This window comes from Desarmillaria tabescens, assembly GCF_030435595.1.
Source record: "Desarmillaria tabescens strain CCBAS 213 chromosome Unknown EV420scaffold_39, whole genome shotgun sequence".
In the NCBI taxonomy this organism is placed as follows: domain Eukaryota; kingdom Fungi; phylum Basidiomycota; class Agaricomycetes; order Agaricales; family Physalacriaceae; genus Desarmillaria; species Desarmillaria tabescens.
The window spans coordinates 303,209-325,737 of NW_026848338.1; the positions used below are offsets into that span (position 1 = coordinate 303,209).

The 22,529-nt window shown below is 45.0% G+C and overlaps 2 protein-coding genes across 2 annotated transcripts; one reads left to right on the plus strand and one right to left on the minus strand.

Annotated features, from left to right (window-relative positions):
• Nucleotides 1–11,327: 11,327 nt before the first annotated feature.
• EV420DRAFT_1483282 (uncharacterized protein) lies at nt 11,328–11,771 on the plus strand (the record flags this gene model as incomplete). Its single annotated transcript, XM_060469955.1, has 3 exons — nt 11,328–11,409; nt 11,464–11,559; nt 11,623–11,771. 3 exons carry the CDS (start codon nt 11,328–11,330, stop codon nt 11,769–11,771), a joined length of 327 nt encoding a protein of 108 aa, XP_060326804.1.
• Nucleotides 11,772–15,353: 3,582 nt separating this feature from the next.
• Nucleotides 15,354–18,135, minus strand: EV420DRAFT_1750784 (uncharacterized protein). The gene is made up of 7 exons (XM_060480342.1): nt 18,044–18,135; nt 17,638–17,991; nt 17,255–17,579; nt 16,729–16,912; nt 16,509–16,698; nt 15,751–16,372; nt 15,354–15,662 (listed from the first exon to the last, which is right to left on the minus strand). Exons 2-7 carry the CDS (start codon nt 17,731–17,733, stop codon nt 15,562–15,564), a joined length of 1,518 nt encoding a protein of 505 aa, XP_060326805.1. The 5' UTR covers nt 17,734–17,991; nt 18,044–18,135; the 3' UTR covers nt 15,354–15,561.
• Nucleotides 18,136–22,529: the final 4,394 nt, after the last annotated feature.

Genomic DNA, 22,529 nt, shown 5'->3' on the forward strand with positions numbered 1-22,529 from the left:
CCCCTCGGGGTTCATTGCTGGACACAGACTGTGTAGAGCGGCGGTAATCCCCTCCTACGCCATTGGCATCTTGCAATTCTGTTTCTTTAGTTTCTTCTACTGTTAATGCGGCGAAAAGATTGGTATATTGTTTGTACGGGATACCTACATATACAGAATGAGCCCGACTAGCAGGGTAGCATGCACCAGATGAAACAATGTCCTTGGCCGACGTCGTTGAATTGCTTATTTCGACGCCGGCTCATCTTTTGACGACTTATTGTCCTTGACCTCCTCTACCTTCGTGTCCTTTCCTAAGTTCTCCTTTTCTGCTTCTGCGAGGAGTTGTCATAGGCGTTGAGCTGGGATCTTCTTGCACGGGGGTAGCTTGACAGGGATCCACTTGGATTTGTCCATAGGACATTTATGGTCTTGGCTCCATCTGGTATTTCCGCACTTGAAGCATCGCTTCTTGCTTCAGAGCTTATCGATCTCCATCGGCTGCCCGGCTCCACCATACGTCACCCCCGTGGTGTCCTTCTTATCCCCGGAATTCCCAGAGCTACTGGCTTTTCTGGAAGATTGATTTTGGTTGCCTCAACCTGAACTGCTGTTAGGGTTCGGAGAGGACTTATTCCCCTGTTGCTGCGCTAATCCGTAGCGGTAGTTCACGTTGATCCTTTTGATCTGCCACTTCCATTCGGCATAAGTGGTGGGGCACATATTGTCCCCGTGCATGATGGTGTTTCGAACCGTAGGTCGTACTGCGGCTTCGATGGCTTCGAACATCTGCTTCTCGTCCCCGAACTCCTCGCACTTGTGGGCCAATTCTTCGAACTTCGCGAAGAATTCTATGGCCATCTTAAAGTCGGCTTGTCGGAGTTTTCTCCATTCCTGCTTCCAAATCGCAATTTCCGCCACTTCTCGGAACCTTGTTGTGAGATCCTTGGTAAATTCCTGCCATGACGGCAATCTCCAATGTCCCTGTGCATTGCGGTAGCGATAATATTGGTCGTTCCACCATTTCTGCGCCTTTCCCCGTAAGTAGGACTGGGCAAACGTAATCCGGTAGGGATTTTGCCCGGCTGTATTGAGGGTATAATACATGGGGAACACCTGGAAGTAGAGCTCACAGTGATGGAGGTAGCGAGTGATATCCGATGATTCCCTGGTAAAGTATTCGGGTTGCATGATCAACTTTGGTTTCACGTCATTCCAGGGGTTATTTACCACCCCAGGGGTGAGCTGCCATGGAGGGATGGAGTCTGGTGGTGGAGGTGGTACTGGGGGAATTGGTGGATTTGGCGGTCACAGCAGGGACCTCAACCCTGGATTATGGGCCGGGGACGGATATCCACCTGGCCTTGGGGGTATCGGAGGAGGCGTTCCTTTAGGTGGTACCACAGGGACTTCCCCTTGTCTGTGTTGGACGGTCCTGCTCCTTCGTCCTCCATGAATCCTTGGTCTGTCCCTCTGCCTCCAGCTGCAAACTTCAGGGCGTCCAACAGGTGGGGCATCGGCGCGGGTCATCGGTATGCTGCACAGCCAGGGCATGGATCCTCCGGGTTGCACATGTTCCAGACTCTGGCAGCCCTGTGCCAAGCGTCTACCTCGAGAATGTTTCTCATGAGATACAGATCTCCACTGTGTCTCGCGTTGATGTAGTCCTCCCCAGCTTCTGTGATAAGCCACTGAGGGTCCTGTACCATGTCTTCTGTCATAATTTCATATAACGCTTCCCACTCCAAGAACACCAGGATAGCCGGCACAGTTAATACTGACCTAGTGAGAACCACCCTCACCTGTCTCATTACCTCCCCAGAAATGGCGGAATTGGGCAGCCTCTTCAGCATTCCACTGCCAACTTGCTCTTGTTGACCACTCTGGCTCTCCTTGTTCTCGTTGTCGCCTTTCTCTGAGGTTATGCCTTCTCCTCCACTCTGCAAGGTTGGAGCAGTCCTCGTCAAAGACCTCGTCGAGGAAGTGATGTCTGGCTTCCTCACGGTATACGTCATCTGCGGTTCTTCGTAAAACTTCTTGGAAGCGAAGCTCTGCTGCTCCGATCCTTCTTCGGGCCTTGTCATCCGTGGCATCTGGCTCGAGGGGGAGGTTCTCATGGTCTCAGATGGCACGCTGCTCTGCATTTCAGGTGCGTGCGCTATTTGTTCTTGCTCTGTCCATGTGGGCCGCTCCCTCTGGGGTGACCCAGGCATCTCGAGGGTTGAAGTTGGACTCGACAAGCATGTTGTACTCATCGGTCCATGGTCACTGATTGAAGGGGACGGGGGCAGTGAACGCCCTTGGTGCAACTGACGGGGTGAAAGTGGGGACTCCGGGGAGTTCGTCGGCGGAGGCACTTCCACCAGCAGGATCGGGGTGAGTGTCCAGGTTGTACGACTCAATGGTGTCCCAGATGCGCTGCTCTGTTTCGGCAGGGAGGGCAACGGTCTGCAGGATGGGTGTGTCCTCGGGCCCTGTGGCTTGGGCTGATACTCCGGCCACAGGAGTTTCTTCCCGGGCGAAGACCCAACTTGTGTGGGGGTACCATGCCACAGGGATTCCCTGCCACTCTCTACCGCTGCCTGGCGCAATTCTTCCATCATAGGTGTCTGTGGCAGTTGGACCGGTGGTGGTTGCAGCAGAGGCCCCAAGGCCAAGTTCTCCACTGTCTTCTGCAAGATCATCTCTGCGGAAGTATTCTCTTGTGTCTGCCTCTGCGCTGAGCCACTCACTTCAGGAATAGGGGTCATCCCCTTCTTCCATCGTGACACCGTCGAGGAGGTCTTGGAGACGGATCCTTTCAAATCACTGAGGTTGTCGCCTTCTTCGCCCTCGTCCATATTCCCTCTCTCTTCTCCTCCAATGGGAGGGAGGTCGAGGATTCCTGGAATTGGAACATTGCTGTCTCCGAGATCGACTCCTTGTACATCTGTGATGTCGACGGAGGAAGGTCTGGGTGTTGGGGAAGACTCCCCAGAATCTGAGGGTGATCCTCTGGGTGTGATGGGTCGTCCATCGTGTAAAGTTGGAATGTGAGGGTACGGATTTACTGGATATAGGAGTGGGAGATGGGGGATGTAATGGAAAGGTAGTCGTGCCCTTCAACTTCAGGTGCAACACCTATACAATTGCCTAAGGGCAATTGCTAGAAGCGCTCCCACTAGTAATCCAAAAGCTACTGCAACCATGGGAAGCAAGTCAGCAAGTGGCATACGAATAGTCGGATGGCTAGGAGGGTGAGTGTAATAAGAATTGTGATGATGAGATTGATATCGGTTTCGTAGTCATTGTCGAAGGTCTGAGATCGGTTACTCATGGAAGGTGGATGATATGCGCTTGTCAGGATTAACAATAATGATACTGTTATCGTGGCGAGTTGAGTTGTGAAAATGAAGAACCTCAGTGTGGCTGTTGGTTCACCCATGGTACGTTAACAGTCACGAAACTGTTCTCGTGAGCGTACGATGGTAACCTCTCTGGTCAACCGAGTAGGATGTGTGCTGATAGAAAAAGTGTTGGGTAGCGTTCATTCTCAGACGTTGATGAGCCTCCAGGCTCTGTATGCTCAGAATTCACGGATTTTACCAGATAGCTAATTCCCAAGCCACCACACAAACCTACTATTTCGATCCTGGCAATATTGCTTAATGCCGCCAATTATCCTTCCCCACTTGTACCCCACATCAATTACGCACCCCTTCCATTAATTCCACCAGTCTTCTTTCATTAATTCTGCCAGGCACCTGATTGTCGATCTCACAGATTTAGAATCCCATCTGATTGCCTAGCACAGCCGCAATTCCGCAGCACAGCCACAATTCCGCAGCTCAAATAGCAATTCCATGGCATTAGCTCTAATGCCATGACCTTTCCTCAGTCTTTACTAAGGCTGTTATACTGCCAAGAGATTGCTGCAAGCATCTACTTCAGTACACTTGCTTCAATGTACTTTGCTGCAGCAACACAGCAGCTCAAAATTCTGGAGATCGGTGGCATTCTTGCTAATCACTTCATCTATATGCGGTAAAAGCCATATGGGTGCTGTTACTTTCGAACCACAGTACACAGTAAAACCGTGTGGGTGCTGTTACTTTAGAACCTTGGGAACATGTGTTTGGTATCATTTCTTACCAATCTATGTACTATGGACTTACTAAGGACTCGCTTCAAGTATTCTAAATTTATTCCGGACTTGTAGTATAAAAGCTAGTATACACCATGGAAAATAGGGAGTTGCTAGACACAAGTTACTGGACACTAGTTATCACACACGTTATCGACCACCGTCACTGCTTGTACCCACTAGGAGACAGACAATAACAGCATAGTCACTCCGAGTTATACTCTCTGTCACGGCTTTTCTTCTAACGGTATTGGTGTATGCTCATATTGTGCCAATACACAGAATTTCGTGTCCACAACTCGCTTTTATCTTTTATTCCGCCAGCATCATTTCACTTTCACCAGCCAGCATCGTTTTACCAGCCTTCACTTTCTATGTCACCATCATTTCACCTCAGTTCAGCTCAGTACAGTTACGTCCCTGTGTGGACACAGATTAGGATTGTTATTGCCGCCAGCAGTGTCTGTCATGGAATTTCAGTCAACAGTTTCAGTATAGGACCTTCAGTCACAGTATTTGTTATCTTGCCGTCAGTTTCAGTATAGGATAGTCTCCGTGTAGACTCAGGATTAGTATCAGTTTCGTTTTGCCATCATTAACCTCAGTATAGTTTCAGTATCAGTCCAGCCCAGTCCCAGCCATCGTTTTTCCATCACTAGTTCCCCCTCATATCATCGCCAGTTCATCTTATCTTTGTTTTACCACCAGTTTCTCGTTTCTCGACTACAGTCTTTGTCTCTTGCCATCACGGTATTTGTTATCTTGCCAATGGTATTTCTCTTTGACGGCATTTTCTCTAATTCTGTCAACATCGCCCATGGCTTTTACTAGTTAAATTGCCGTCACTTCGTTCACGGTTTGCCAGTATTCCCAGTTATACTGGATTCCGTTCCTTCTCATCTATCGAGACCCTTCCCAGCTTACAGCCAACGTTTTCTAGTACTCGATCGTTAAGGGTACTACTTCGCTGACTGAAAAGTCGCAGTGTATACTTGCGTTCTTGAGGAATTCATCACACAGAGGTGCACCGAAACACTCGCACAACAACAAAGCCTTTATTGCTGCTATGCGCCATTTGCCATGAACTCCTCTAGAGTTTTGGTTTTTGCCATTGCCACAGAAGTTTAAGCTCATCAACGTGGTGCTAGGCAACATGTGACGAGCTTCGGCTAAATGTCAACAACCAACTTAAATCAACTTGGATCAGACAAGGATCGCCACTCGCACTTCGGTGGACGACACACTTGTAGGCCAAAGTTAATAGAGGAGGCGGTCGCAGACTTAGATAGTCATGAAACATGGAGTTTGAGTTGGGTAGATTAGACCTTAGCCGAAGCTGGGGTTTAGCCCAGCTGAGGCCTTCCTTAAATACACAATGACTAGACTAAAAATAGTACTGTGAGAATGGGTCCGATGATTGTGAGTTCAAGCATAAGTGAGAAATGTAAGTGAAAAGAAAAGAAAATGAATAAATCATAACAGCAAAGTTCTCAGATGATGGGAGATCAAAGAATGATGCAAGAGATATGGAGCAGGTGAAGGATGGGGTGGTATGGGTCATGGATGAACCAGATAAGATATGAGGAAGGATGATGAGTTGATGAGATAAGATAAGATAAGACAAAAAATAGGGATGAATTCATGACATACAGAGCCATGAGGCTTATCAATGGACTCTACAAATTGCACACAGACTCTAGAGTTCCTTGAACTCAACAATTGTTTGAACTTAAAGTGTTCTAGGGCTTATTTCACTTCAACTAGATAATGTCTTTTGACTTAGGATCAACTCAGCACATCTAGATCACTTAAATCAGAGAGAGCACAAGGCCTTTATCCATGGTGATATGCCTGGTACCAGGCTACCCATAGATTTTGCAATTTTACATCAATTTATGCAGTCTACAAGCAGTACAGAGAGCTACAGTGGAGGCTTCGCACTGGTAGCTAAATACTACATAAAGAAAGAGCACAGCAGTACAGAATAGACTTAGAAATAAAATCTCAATGAGTAAATTCTACCAGCCTTCAATGTGCCAAGCTAAGCCCTACCTAAAACATGACTATTGCAGTCAGATCTCAGGGACTTCTCTGTATGAAGTACAAAAACAAGAAGCTGAAGAACAGGATAAACTAGTTCCTTTGTTACCTTGATGAGTGGAAAGAACCTATCAAGAAGAATTGCTAAAGTCGAGAAACAGATCAGCTTTTGAGATGAAGTCAGTCTATGAAAAGAATAACCTTGGAAGAATGAATAGCTGTGTTGGATACAGAGATGACTGACCTCAATCATGCAGTGATCAACAGAATATAATCTTGGACCTGCATTTGATCACAATCAGTGGTTATATCCTCGAGATCCTGCACAAACTGCAGTATTCAATACATACAGTGCATGGCAAGCCTTGCAGACAGTAGAAGGAGCTCTCACAGACCAGTAGGGCATGCCTCAGTGACAGAATAACCCAGCACAGTCTCATCGAACTGAATAGAAACTATGGAATGGCATAATCCTTGTAGAATAGTGACTCACCATTTGTATTAATCCCAAAGCTCATACCATAATTACTGTAGATACAGGCTTCTATACCTAGAACACAAATCATATAAATTAGCAGCGACTAGATGCATAATGGCAGGAAAGCATTCCCCTGCATTTGTGCTAGTAGCCTGTATAGCTACCTAATCAATCACTAGTTTTATTGCATATCCTCAACTGAAGTGAATTGAGTTACTAAAGTCAACCCATAAGGAGAGCTACAGTAATCTAGAAGAGTTAAGTAGGAAGAAGAGTCATCCCCATGTTTGCGCCTTGCTAGTTAATTTAAACTGCTCTGCAGACAAAGGCCTCATGCTCCCTCTCTGAGATTAGTGATCTAGACATGCTGAGTCAACCCTAAGTCAAAAGACATCATCTAGTTGAAGGGAAATAAGCCCTAGAATGCTTCAAGTTCAAACAATTGTCAAGTTCAAGGAACTCTAGAGTCTGTGTACTCTTTGCAAGTCTTGTACTTGAAGTCAGAACCTGTGCATTCTTTGTAGAGTGACTTTGCACTCTTTGTAGACCTCTAGGTCTTTAGTTGTTTGATTATTTAAAGTGTCCACTAGAAGCTCTTCTAGATGATGTTAAAACAAGTATAACTTGCTTGTCTATACCTTACAAAAACATGTTCATAAAACCTGCTATCATGGACTAGTGTGCTTTGTGTAGAAGTCATCTACAAAAGAATTGAAGTCACTTTCAAACAAAAACCCACTTGATTATCTAAATCTAAATACTTCGTGAGTGCTTCTATCGTACTCACCCTCAAACTTATATACATTGGTGATAGTGTGTGTGTGTATGTGATTTAGTATCTAAATTGATGATCTAGACACTTGTCTCATTTGCATGCTGCCCATTACTGAGCACATCACTGGTGTGCTAGACTGGAATTCCGGTACCCCCTTGATAAGCTAATAAACTTTACACACCATTAACTACATTCAGACATGTAGATTTATCAGTCTAGTCTCTCTGTGGTATGTCACAAATTCACCTTTATTTTTTGCCTTATCTTATCTTATCTTATCTTGGCAACTCATCATTCAACTCTCATCATCATTCCTCATACCTGATCCACATCATTCATGACCTGCTTAGTCACACTGCTCACATGCACTATCATCAGACACACCTGATGATCCATCTGATGGCCCAATAGATCCAATCATACTTTTATGGGCCCTACCCTCTTTATCACATCACACTTCTTTAGGTTGACTCAGGTCACAATCCAGGAGAGATATAGTGCCACATATGCTTTAACGAAGACTGCACCACATGGGTGCCAGTCTTCTTATCCGCAGGTGCTCTTCTAGTATATCAAACACCATACAACTGCTGGACTACTTACTCACAGACAGTCTTCTCCTATACCAAGGTTGCCAGCCTAGAAGACAGCACTATATTAGGACAAGTACATACAAGTAAATACCATAATGTATTTAACAAGCCTCACTGCGGTCTTACACCCCAGCTTTGGCTAAAGTTATACACTTCTAACCTTTCATGCAGAAACTCCCTGTTTCATGCCTAAGGACTATTGTTCCTGACTCAGTGACCATGACAAGTCTCTATCACACTGATCCACCAAAGTGCGAGTGGACAGTTTAGAGACGTAAGTTGTTCAGTCCAAGTTAGTGTATTACATGATATCTCAGAACTTGAAGCTCAAGCAGATCTAAGTAAGACTAGCTCTACCCACTTCACAAAATGTGGTCCACTGTTTGGATGATTAACTGTAGTAGTTTATTTGTATTAACTGCAAAAGATGTGTTACAATTTTTCCTTTATCTTATCTTTTCCTCAGTGTTTATCTCTTATCTTCACCTTATCTTAATCCCAGGACTCTTCATAATATCCATTACTCATCATCCATGCTGTTGTGACTGCAGTCTATTTACACATGCAATTTTGCAATCTAATGCTGAAGAGGCTCTGTGCACACCAAGCTAGAAATGCACCAGCATATAAAACACTAACACACCCACACTCACACTCACACACACACAAACCCTCAGTAGTTTGGGGGAGATGTGCAATACAAGTACACAATAACAGTAATATTGAAAGAAGCCTTGTGCATGACAATATATAATAGCACACTAGCAATATAATAATTCTCTAAGTCCAAATGCTTTTGGAACAGGAGGTGAGTGACAGAATTGCTTGGCCTCAAGGCAAAAGTATTATTTAGCAAGCCCACAAATGTTCCACAAGAATGTATAACCCTCAAAAGACATCATGCGCAACACACAAGTGTCCACAACATTCACAATACACTTAACATGACTTAAAGCCTTGCACTCCAAGCAGAAAACACTTCAAAACCTGTTCATAGATCCACAGAGTTCTAACCTATGTGATCCAGAGATACACAAACATAGAAAACACATCCACAAGCCACAGGGTTTGAACCTATGCCACTTGGGAATAAACCAGAAACCTCAGAGAGTACTGACAAGCCAAAGGGTTTGAACCTCTGCCACTTGCAATAACTTGGAATTCACAAACAAGTTCCAAAAACACAAATGCACATTCAAGTTATCACAATACAATATTCTCTAAGTAGAGTGCAATCAATTACTGTACTTTAACTTAAACAACTCAAGTGTGCTCAAGCAAGGCATGCCTTGCAAGCTCTCAAGGTGTTCAAAATAATTCTAAGTTCAATAATATTCTCTCACTTAAAGCTTCAAATAAAATCCTTTCATTATACACTAAGTGCACTGCTTCGTAGTACAACTGCAGGGGTCTGAAAGCTTGTTAACTACCTGTAACTACTGCTCTTATATTTACTGTTAACTATGTGAAATATAAATACTGAAAATAGAAACTGCTCCACCTCAGACTTCCTTCCCTTGTGTGCCATGCTAGCTGTGGTGATAGTGATCATTATTTTATTCAACACTCCATGTCAGTACACATGCTACTGCTGTTTTATCCACTTGACAAGGTCTAGTCTTGTCATGCCATGTGGCATGTATCTTCTTATTGGCTCCATAGATTTAATTCCAGTGTTGCGCAACTTATCTCATGAACAAGTTTTATTTTATTGGCTGCTGCACAACCATTTCTAATTCCAATATTTCAGCAGGGTAAAGGGTTTTACTTCTCTTTGGTTCATGCATCATAGATCAATGTAGCATGAAGCACCCTTCATATATTATATCTTCAATGAATTTAATTGAGTGATACACTGCTGAGGAGTGCACAGTGTGTGTGTATAAGCACTGAGGCTTCACACTTAAATGACACAAGTGTGCCACTCTAAGTCTAAGCCATGCGCTCTACTCATATTATTTTTATTATAGTGCTTCTGCCTCAGTGTGTAGTGCTCTATGCCTTACATGCATCCTAATATTATGCACAGGGTATACACACATTTGCATTCATAGAATTCGCAAAATTACATGTGTCAATGCATTTTATATGCATCCTGAGATATAGTGATCAAGTAGACTAAAACTACACATCAACACTAATGCTACACAGTGCAATGATATGGAATATAACTTATGGCATAGGAAGCAATGGGATTCCAAACAGGCCTTAGTCACAGCACTGTACCTAATGGGCATGCATGATGAGAAGGCCAAACCCTATACCCAATGCACTATGCTCTAACTTACAAGCACACTCATGGGAGCCAAATGAAACTTTGAAGATTGCATTGGCACTGAGAATATTTAGCATGCTTGCTAACTATGATGTGCCGTACCTGAAAATCTGGAGAAATCCTTAAGCAAGATGACAGATATCACTGGCACAAGCTAGGGCAATGGGGTTTGGCTGAAGTCTGTCAGCCCATGTTCCATTGTCCTGAATCCCATTGTTCGAAGACTCACTTGTTGCTGTGTCTACAAGAAGCCTCTGTGAATCCAAGAGAGAAGTCTTAAAAGACATATGCCAGAACTGATAGTTCTGTGCACCTAGACCTGTTGGTCATTAGAGAACAAGCCTACAGGTGTCAGGAAGAGCACCTCTTGGCATGCATTTAGGGAGCTCACTATAGAAATGAGACTAAAACTGGGAAGTCTGAGTCAGATGCTCAGTAAGGCAGCAGTGGTGATGTGCTACACATGTAGGAGTCTGGGTACTGCATGACGTTTGTAATTCTAATTTCCTTGTAGTATAAATAGGATGGTTCCAGTAGGTAGTAGCCAAGTTTGGTTTACCGCCGGTTTCACTGGGTTCCCATGCCATGTTACCTGCCAGTTATCTGCCATGCCCATACTGGGCAGGTGGGCCCCACGCATTCAACAATTTATTTTGAGGTCATTTCTTCATTGACCCTCATAAGTCTTGTATATATAAATTGAATATATTCATATAAACCATGCAGTAAAAATTTGTGGCTCAAAACGCGATGAGGATAACGCTATTCACTCAAGACGCAATTCCCTGCCAAAGTTATCTGCCATCAGCCCCTATAGTTATCTGCCATCATCCCGAGTTTCACCTGTGTGACTGTTCTTTCTCTACTCCTGTCACGTATTCTGTCCCTAGTCACGTTGCTTAGTTGCTACTATCATAGTGATGTGTTTGTGTCAGTCTGGTATGTTCTTTTTGTGATATAATGTGGGTATACATGCTGAAAGAACTTCTTTTCATAAATAGCTCGCATTTTTCATTTTTCAAGCTCTGTCTCCTGCAGCATGGCATGTCCAAGCGGTGTGAAGGATGGACCAAGACCAGACAATGCTCCAAGGAGAGGATGGCCACCAAAGCCATGAGATATTCTATCCCAGGAGGAAAATGGTCAGTATGTCTCATTCTAGAGTTCAGATATTCTACTCACTGTATGCAACATCTGTAGACTCAGATGCCAACGACAAATACGAATTTAATGATGAGGAGTACTCGGAGGAGTTTTTGAGGAGGCTAGATAAGGCTGAAAGCAATGTCATAGCCAGTAAGTTGATTCTCCTTTCAATTTCGGAGTTTTTCCTGATTTTCTGGCTGCCTCTTAATGCAGAGCTCAAGCAATTGAAAGCAGAAGCAGACACCTGCAAGAAATGTCTTGTAGACCTGCAGGAGGCTGCGAATCATCCGCTTAGCTGTACGAACCATTCTTTTTCATTGCAACATGAGATACTCATATTTTCCTATAGAACCATTCTTTAATCCACTTGCAGGACCCCTCTCTGATGCGGCGAGTGACAAGGATGAGCACTTGGACTCCCAAAACAAAGCTGAGACACCACGCATCAGTCGCAATACCGGGGATGAGCCAGCGGCACAAAGACATAATGCAAATGACAAACCTGGAGGTATGTCACACCTTCGAAGTTTCCTTGTAAAAAACATTGAGACATTTTTCACTAGCATGGTTCGATAAGCCAAAATATATGCAAGACTGGCTGTACCGGTACTTTGCTACAGTTATACACCCGCTTATCCACAATAAAAATGGCGGCAAGATCCTGCTTGCACCGCCAACATTCACAGAGTCTAAACCTTATGCCCTGCCAATGCTCTGGATCCGTTCTCCGGAATCTGTCATGTCTCTCTCTGTGCATCGGTTTGAGCCCACCCTTCTCTTCCGCCTACGTGTCTTGCTTTGGCTTGTACATTTCTTTGTCAATGTATTATCTTGTCCCCAATGCGGAAAACCACTTGAAAAGAATGGCGTGCTGCCACCTCGTCATGTCATAGACCTCGAAGATTCATTCTACATCATCACATGTACATGGGCATATTATTGCCAGCAGGACTGCCACTCACATTTCCACGGGTGGAGCCAGCATCTTCTAAACTCATTACCCCCGTATGTGCATATGGCTTTTCCTGCTGTGCTCTCCCACAAAATAGGCCTGTCATCCAACATTGTCAGTACTCTCCATGTTGGCAATCAGCATAAGATGAGACCATCCAGTGTTCACTCACTACTGTTCGAAATGCACACCTGTCGATTCAATGTAATACAGCTCCAGTATTTAGAGTCAATCTTCAAGCAGCTTCAGACTCGAGAATCAGCCAATGCTGATTTGCGCAATTACTTTGACGCCTCTATGAAAGTCCCTTTGATCAGAAATTTCAGTGATGTAGATGGCTATGGTGGCTTCATTCCTGGTGAACGCTATCTTACTGCCATGCTAAGTAAAGCCATTGAACGGGATGAAGCTGATACCAACCAGCATACATCTTTACTTGAACCAGACCAGCTGGCTATTGACGACTCGCACAAGGTCTGCCAAGGCATATAAACTCAACGTGAGTAACAACTGGCTGCGACAGCGACAGGGCTTAGCTCTGCCTGTTCTTCCTCCAACCATTCAAGAAGCTTGCTGCTACTTCTTTGCTCAGATACGCATTTTCTCTGTGAATGCAAGTGCTGATGGCAAAGGCAGAGTTGATTATGAAGCATTTGCTTGGGAATGGAACCGGACAGCAGATGGAACTGAGCATGTTTATGTCTCTCCGGAGGTCCTGGCTGCATATTCAAAATCATGGGAGAAAGCAAACAATATCCGAGCAATGGTGGACTTGATGTCTGATGGGCTTGAAGAAGTACATCGCAGCAGTGAAGTATTTGCAGCTGCAGATCTTCCATTCCCAGATTATTTGGCTGGAGATGTGTCATTCACTCATCCAAGTCAAGATGTGGTTGAAATAGATTCAGAACAGTCACTCCCTCTGAATTTGTCAATTTTGACAGCTCCCACTGCTTCGCATTCTTCCTGATTTACTGATACACTGATATCCACCCATCCCACAAGCGGTGGCACACCTCGATCCACTCCATCCCCTGCACCTATCCCTGCTACATTTGATGAGCTTCCTACAAGTCCTCATCCAATTCCTGCATCCCATACTGAACCGGCCCAAAATCAGCCACTGGGCGAGCCTCAATCGGATTCCCTGTCCATAGTTGTTAGAAACAGCAGTTCCAGCAGCCATCAGCACATGGACATGGAAAGAGAGAGCAAGAGAAGATGTACCGTACCCACAGAGGAGAGGAAACGCCATAATATCCATAGCTGTCGATGCTGCCGCAATGAGACTTCCCCTGGAGGTAATGACATTTTGTGGTGTCAGATTGCATGCACTGTACCTTGCCGATGGTGCGGGAGACTGGATGAATGTCGGGGCGTCGATGGAGGGAAAAAATGCACGGCCCCCCGTGCTTGAATTAGTGTATGTCGAGGCAGAGAGTGAGGCAAATGAATGGCGATCAGTGTTGTCTCTTAAATATAACATGAACAAACAAACATCGGTGGTCGCCCATTTTGGCATGCGAAATCTTTCTTTTTTTATTCTTTTTCTCCTTTTGGGACCTCCGACACCCAGTGAAATGGATGGAAAACCCCAAGTTTTGAGCCCCCAAGTTCCAGTGCACGTGTTGAAGGCAGTGCTGTGACAAAGGATCAGTTTGTGACTTCAAGCTTTGCATAGAGTTAGTGAGCTCACTCAGAGAAATACGAGATACCCTTGAGAAAGACTTTTATGCACTTAGTTCTGAGAGAATAAGAATCAGTGAAGCTGTTCTGTTCTGTTGAGTGTTGATAAGTCCATTCAGAGTATGTTTTGAAGTGGAAATCTGTGTTATGTTCTGTTCTGTTTCAGTCTGTTCCATGTCTGTTCTGTTCGAAGTTCCATTTCTTTATCTGTTTCTGAGTGCTTCTGAAGTGTTCTTGAGTCGAGATCATCTGTTGGAGTTAGTTGGAGGACCCCTACACACAGTTGTGTAGTGAGCAGGCTAAGTCAGTGCTTGCCTGTGGTGTTCTTTTAGCGAGCTCACTAAATTTTCAGTGTGTATTGCCTCTGTTTCTGTTGGGATCAGTGTCCCTTGTGTATTATAACTCAAATCTGCCTTGAAGGTTGCATTGCACCAGTGAACAACCTTCCTGTAAAAGTTCCTAGACTTAGGGATTCATTAGAGAAAGCTTAGCTTCGCTAAGAGCATTGAGAATAAGAGAAACTCTTCGAGATATTGAAGTATAGTCAGATCACATTAGAAATAATCGCTCCCCCTAGAACTTACAAGGGTGTTTGTAGTTTGTGTAGTTGTGTGAGTGTGTGTGTGGGTTTTTGAGGTTCACCTTTTAGCCCACTCACTGTTCCACAGGTGCCCACAGCCAACCTCTTCAATGCCTATACTGAGCAACCTCTGGCACTATACTGCAACTGTTACACACCAACTCTATAAACAATGTCAAACACAGGTCAGTCACTCATGTTCAGTGAACCTGTACAAGTGTAGCAATGTCATTGTGGACAGCTGGCGAGAAACTCTTAGTCATGAGGCAGGGAGTTCAAGTAAAGTTGGGAAGTGTATAACTTTAGCTGAAGCTGGGGCTTAAGGCCACAGCTGAGGCTTCTTAAATACATGGTAGGCTATGCTAATAATAGTACATTACAATGAGTAAAGAACCTGGTATCCATGCATGAAACAAAAAGAACAACAAGTCACAGTATAAGTGCCAGAGGTAGCTCGGTAGCAGCATGGTGATAAGTAAGGATTATTACAAAGAGTCCTGGCAGTAAGATAAGATGAAGATAAGATAAGACAAAGAGAAAACTGTAATAGCAACACACAGACACCTGGTTTCTTTTGTTGTTTCATGCATGGATACCATACCATTTACTCATTGTAGTGTACTATTATTAGCATAGTGAACATGTATTTAAGCAGCCTCAGCTGTGGCCTTAAGCCCCAGCTTCAGCTAAGGTATAATCTACCCAACTCTAGCTCCAACTTTGCAACTACCTAAGAATCCATTCAACTCACTCAGACCACAGTGCCTACAATTGTGCTTGAATCACTGAACATGAGTGACAAGCCCTTTGTTTGACATTATTTGTCAAGTTGGTGGCTTACAAGATGCCATGAGAAAGCAGCATTTGCTGAAAAAAAGGGAAGAATCAGCGGCCAGTGTGAAGTCACCACTACAGCAATTTGTCACTGTTGAAATCAGATGTCATTCTTAAAAGTAAGGTTCCAAGGCCAGAAATCTGCCATAAAAGAATGAATCCTTGTAAACTTGGACTTGTAAAAGAGCTCTTTCAATACATCTAACATTATTACTAACATGCCTCAAAAATGATACAATATTTTTGCACTTAGATCAAACAAGAATGTTACAAGACTTTACAGCAATACCTAGGTCCTCCAGCCTTCTTGCTTCCTCTCTGTCAGTGATTTCAAACACTGACACTTTCTCAAATCTTGCTTCTGGTAATCGTTGGCCAACAGCCCAACATTTTGGAGGCTCAGTATCACCAAGCAGTGTATATGAGTCTTCAGGTATCAGGTACTGGTGGGCAGCAATGATTTTGAATATGTGCAGCATTCCTTTTGCATCTTCAACAACTAACTCTCCATGTTGAACACCCCCTTCTGTGGATCCTGCACCAGAACCCTGCACAAGCCCCTTTTCAATGCAAGAGCCTTCATACCAGTCCTCATCCTTCTCATCATCATACTCAACATACCCAAGACAGCCAACATCCTTTGGCAGAGGGTCTGTCATGACCTGCTCCCATGTTGGTCTCCATTTCTTGCATCCTTGTCCTACTTCAGGATACAAAAAGAGCAATTTAGCCTGCATATCAGAGCACATTGTATTCACTAGTGCTGTCCATGCATCCTCAAGAGACCCACTCTCATGGTATGCTGGTATTGTCTGGGGCCTCAGAGGAAATGCCAGTCCTGCAACTTTGTCCACAGAGTTGGTTGACACAGTTCTGCATATCTGCCAGTACACTAAAAATATTCCTGGGCTCTGTTGAAAAGGAGTTCAGGTGCATGTGAAATTGTGTCAGTATCTCTGTCTCATAGTTGCCATCCTCATCAATTGGTTTGGCATGCATTGGTCCATCAGGTGTATCCCCAGTGATGGTCCTGTCAAAGGGCCTGACCTCCTGCAGTGTCCATGCATGCCTAAACCAACTCTGATCACTATCCAAGTCACCCTCCTTCAGTCTCAAAGGCTTCCCCAACCCACTCAGGTAGATTGCCACCCTGGCCCATGCATACACCCTTCCAATTGTGGGCACATCCAGCTTCCACTCCTCTACATGCAGATCCTCCCTTAGCCCATCTTTCTGTCTCAAACAGAGCACATCCAGCCATGTTTACTCCAATCCCAGATTCAGCATCTCAATCCTGATCGAGCAGAGGTCCACATCCTTTGGGATGGGCACGGGCCATTCCTTCCCATTGATAGGGGTCCACACATTGATATGATCCTTCTCATCCATCCAAGCATGTGATATTGGGTTTGGTAATTGCCATGGCTTCAAGTCGACAACCCACCATGGCACTACATGATTACTGTAAAGGTCCCAAACACGTCAAGGTTGTAACTAGTGTTGCCATGGCTTAGCTTATCTCAGCTTAACGCCAAAGTCAGTTTTGAGCCGCTGAGGATAGAAGGGTAGGAGGAACAAAAATGCAGCTTCTGATAATACCAATAAGTCTTGTGAGTGAATAAAAACATCAAAATGCCTGTCATTTTGAACTTTGGTGCACTCAAACAGCTCAAAACCGACTTTGGCATTAAGCTGAGATAAGCTGAGCCGCAGCAACACTAGTTGTAACCACAGGTGCACAATCTGGTTTCCTACCAATGCATTTTGTCATCTCTCCTGGTCCCTCTTTTCACGTTTGTGTAGTTCATCTTGAATGGTGCTGGGATTATTGGTCTTCCATACCATGCAGAGATGGCCATATGCTGTGCCAAAATCATAGTTGTTCTTGATGTATTCTTCAAGAAGGGAGGAGAGACACAGAGTATTGAGGGTATGTGACATTCCGAGGTAGGTGTTGAGTTGAATCAAGATACCTTGAATGCCGAGGGTAGCGCAGGGAGTGTCAGCGAGAGAGGATGGTATAACAGGCTTTTGACCAGTGTAGACCCACTGCAGTGGAACCTTGATGGTCAATTCCGCTCGGCCAGTCTCAGTGAATGATGTGATGACTTCATAACACTTGAGATCCACCATATCAGCACATTATTCTTCCCAGATTGATTTCCAACTGACTTACCACCATCATTTTGGCTAGGACTTGAAATTCACTGTCAGCGCAATCGGAGAAGCCATCCCTCCAACCTCCAGTTTCGAGCGAGGTCACCTCAGGCATCAAAATCGATAAATCTGTGGAAGAGGCTGGATACGATCTAGACGGAACCAGATTCTGCTGTAGTAGAACTGCGATTTGGATATAGTATTGCCTCTTCAGACTCGGACGATGCGATGGTATCGTGATTCCGGTCAACTTCGGATGTCACATCAGAAAATGAACTGGATGTTGTCTGTGCGGTCGAAAATACGGAGTATAATCGTTTCCAAAGCGACTTGATGCCATTGAAAAGCGATTGGCATTTAATTTTTGATGGCGCTAATGTCATCTGGCTGAGTACTCAAAGCGACAGTAGATGAACAGTACCTACTATTTCCCATTTCTCAGGCTCAGACAGACAGATATACATTCAAGGAGGTGAAGCCTGAAGAACGAAGAGTTGTTTGTGTTGAGACAAGAAGCTGTTACAAGCTAACGTTTGAATTCCCGATGCTGATCGGGCTATGGGGAACGCCGATACACGGAGATCACAATTCAATTCACCTTCTCGTTCCTTCACAATGATGAACGTACAAGGCGTATCCCATTTGTTCACTCCTGTAAATTTGTCGAGTTTGCAATAGATTCCCAGCTCAAATTCTGGCCATCAGATCATCACCATTGTTCCAAGTAAATATTCTGAAACGCCAGCCATATTACTCTGATTCTCACACAGTATCGCCAAACAAAAAAAATCGATTATCTTCGAGAACGGGCTCGAAGAAACAAAGGCGGGAAAAAGAGACTGTTAAATTCAGAAGGCGTGCAAATTTCAGCAATGATTTTCTAGCAGGTAGAAATACCATGTTAATATACATTGTTTGTCGACGAACAGGAATGGCGAGGACGAACCATTATCGACCTATTAAACCAAATCTCCTCATTATACCCGGCAAGTTCACATCTCTCCGAAGCCACCGCAATAGATGATGCGCCGTACAACACGGTTGATCTTGTTCGGAAGTAATGAGCGATCCCGTGCTTGATTTGATGCCCGTCGCTAGCGCACCAAAGGACGAATGGCACTGAATGGTAGACGCTGTATAGTCGGAGAGCAGGAGGAAGAGGGTCTGTGGAAAGGAAGTCAGTCGAATGAAGAGAGTTATCGAAAGGAACGTACTCGAGCCGACTTTGCTTATCAAAATCTTTGTATTCAGAGAGTTCTCGTGTCTTCTCCGTGTAACCCAGCGGAATAAAAACGACCTTGGCTGCAAGTCACGTCTTCCTCGACGTTGAGCATCTGCAACAGATCAATGAAGTCAACACGATAAACAAAGAGCGATAAGCCATACACCAACCTCTAAGCTAGCTCGGTACTGTGACAGTGCACCAGTGCACCACTCCCTCCCTCCTACCCGTCTCAAACGGACTTCGGTTGTTCGTATTGCCCACCAAAGAAATGACGAAGTCTGAAAGATAAGATCGTCCTAATAGATACACAATAATGTCAATAAAAGAGAATACTCGGAAGCCAGATTGAGCACCTACTAGGTTCGTGGCACATACGCGATCCTAAAACAGGGGGTAAGCAGGGAAAAATTGGCAACGCTGATGTTATCTCCAACAACGCAATTGTCCATTGAGGATATCCATAGGTGGCTGCACGACAACCGCCCGAATCCTGAAGATGTAGGTAAGGTAAGGCCTTTCAGGTAAAGCGCATCCAAAGGTGGAGTGAGGGTACACGCACCTGGTTCTCCATGCTAGATGGACTCTGGCTGATGAAGAAATTCTGCATACGAAAGTCGGATGGCTGTAATCAAGGGATCTGCGTATTGTAGTCGTGTCTTGATCATTGCTTCCGAATCCAAGGTGTTGTGTGCGACTGTCCGAGAATAGGGTAAACAGACGAAACACAACCAGCATTATTACATACGCACCCCAGAACTCCCGTATGCCAAACCTCCGCCAGCAATGAGAATTGTCCTTCGCTTGATCACGACCTTATAGGTCACAAAGCTTTGAGGGCGAGAAATGTTTGAAAACCATAACCTACCATGGAAAGCGTGTCCGAGTGGTGGAGTACTCGGTTGGATGTCGTTTTGCGGTTCTTGATCAAAAGCTCTCGACAGAAGGATTTGAGAAGAGCGCAAGACGAGGAGTGATGCAGAGGTATTGAGAAAGTGAGATGATCCAGTCAAGCGGAGAAGCACAATTAAGGTTACGAGAAAACGCCTGATCTTGGCGGGTACCCCAGACACCGGGCATGCACGGGCCCGCTACGCGCCGGGATTGTTTGGCACCAAAGAAGCAAACAAAGCGCGCTTCTTTCCTTTTTGCCTTCTTGCGTCCATGCCCTCTTGAAGAATGACAACCGTTTTATGAGCTGGACGAATCCTGGTAGCTGGTAGGCGAATCTACCACGATCAAGTTTCTTGTGCTCCACCTCTCGACCGGCTTTCTTTCAACATTAAACACGAATACGTTGGCCTCCATGGCACTCCGAGCGGAGTGGACCTCAAAAATTTACCTGAATCGACATATATCTTTCTGTCTAGTTGGGAGTACGCAAGGAAGACTACGAGGGTAGGCAAGAATTCCCTTGCATAGCAGGTTCCCACGTATCGCACGCAAGACCATCCGCTTTCCACGCCTTGGGGAATTCACGCACCTAGTCCTCAGTGCGCACTGCCAACACACCCTCTTCACCCACACCGTCCCATCGTTTCGTCAAGTCCAGAGTGGTCTTTCATGTTCTGACGTGACGCTCGAGCTCTGCTGTAGGGATGGACGTGTTAGCGGTATCCAGAACGCAAACGAAGGATGGCATGGAAGAAGTACGTCTTTGTTTGTCGGGTCGTTGGTTTTACGTGACTGATACTATTCTTGCAGCATGACAAGCACCCGTCTCGACGTGAATTCAGCAGAATTTGACCAAGAGTCCTAATCATTGTGTTATAATCCAGCCATGAATCGGTAGCCACGCCTAGTGGAGTTAACCAACGAACACCTTTCTTCACCGCCGTTTTTCGGCCGTTCAAACGTTCATTTCTCCTGCACAATGGGACTTAGACTGTAAGATTTATGACTTTTCCGACGTTCAATCGCTGATGAGTTGATAGATCACTGGCAGGTGCTAGGAACGCGTACTGCTTCATTTGTTCAAAAACTACATGACACCGGTTTTCCAATCGTACGTTCCCAGGAATTGGTAACGAACCAGCTAACTCCTCTTCAGGTATTCACGATGCCACCAAAATATCCTCCTATGTCTCTAACGTCGATATCACCTCCCTTTCGTAACTTGTTCGCCCAGCTCTATCGATAAAAACATGACGGCAGATGCAAAACTCAAGCATCCTTGTCCAATGTCGACTGGAAGACATCCATCGGCTCGAATCTTAAATCGCCTGCCTAACACACAAGTCGACATCCCGTCATACTCGAACAAACTATCACTCTTTGTGCGCCGATCTACCTCTTTCCGCAGGAAGCGCACCTGTTGCTATTCCACAAGTTGGAACTAGGCTCCGCGTCGTTCAACAATCACATCTAGTGCAGTGTGTTCGACATAGCGTGTCCTTATTGGATATATGCTGAAGCTGTGGTGTACAATGCTGTTATGGATATCTATACTTAGAGTCCGTACCTCCTTTCTCGGCCATCGGCCTGCTCGTCCATCAAGAATGTTCTCGCAGTAATATATCTTCTACACGTTTCTCTCTCTTTCTTGCGTAGTCTTTATCTCTCTAGAATACTCTAGATAACGAAAATGTAGCCTATATACAAGGCATTGAGTAGCTACAAGAATTCATTCCAATTTTCATTCCGAATTATCCTCACTTGAGTGAACCTAAGTTTGGGAAGACTACGCTGAACGCTTGTCTATTCCTACTTATTCAGTTACGCTAAACGCTTGCTGAGCCCTAGAAGAATACGCTGAACGCTTTTCTTCGACTATTCGGATTCCTTTTGGTGGAAAACCCATATATTTTGATCTCGAAGCCAGTTACAAATCACTACCGTTATCTACGCGACGTACTAACTAGCTTGATCATAACAAATGCTCATGGGCTGTTTGTACACCGCTCCGGCATTCGAAGGCCGTATCCCGCGAAACCTTGCCCTTGAGAAGCTCGACTTTCACGTCTTCTCAACTCTGCTTTCCTCTCTCCGGGCACATCGCCTACACGCTTTAAGCATTAGCCAACTCTACGACACATTGTTTAGCCCGTTTCCCTTCTCCTGCCACTTATGATAGGCCGTCATTGACTCTACACTGCTTATCACCCTCCTCGACGATGCCAATCAAGAGTCGACCATCAGAGTCTGCATGTAAAAACCTACCCAGCTCAGATGTACCAAACCAACTCCTTGAACGATTTGTCTTCACCGAAGTACCCGGATATTTTACGTGCATATTCTTCCTTGTGGTTCACTCCACCACTCTCGGTCTCACACCCCGTTATCACCTCGGCAACGGACGTTGATGATCTTAACACCCATCTCAGGCTCTGTCTGCGAACGTTTGACGACTCTTCTTCCATTGTCCGGATTAAATCTGGTTTCATTAAGTCGGGATAGGCTGTAGTTCCTCGCCTAGCATGGTGGTGGAAACGCGTGCGAGCCTGTGAAAAACTGGTACTTTCATTCTCAGACGTCCACCGGCAAGGTAAATATACCTCGCGAACGATAACACTTTTTCGATGCATTGGGCCGTGATCATTCATGATGTGAGGACGTACGGGGAGTCCTTACCTATGGACTAGTCCGATAATATCAATGAGCAAGACTTACTGGGGTACGTTCCTCTGATAATGCTCTCCCCTCGACTAATGTTCATTTGACAGACCCTCTTTATCCTAATCTCGGACCAT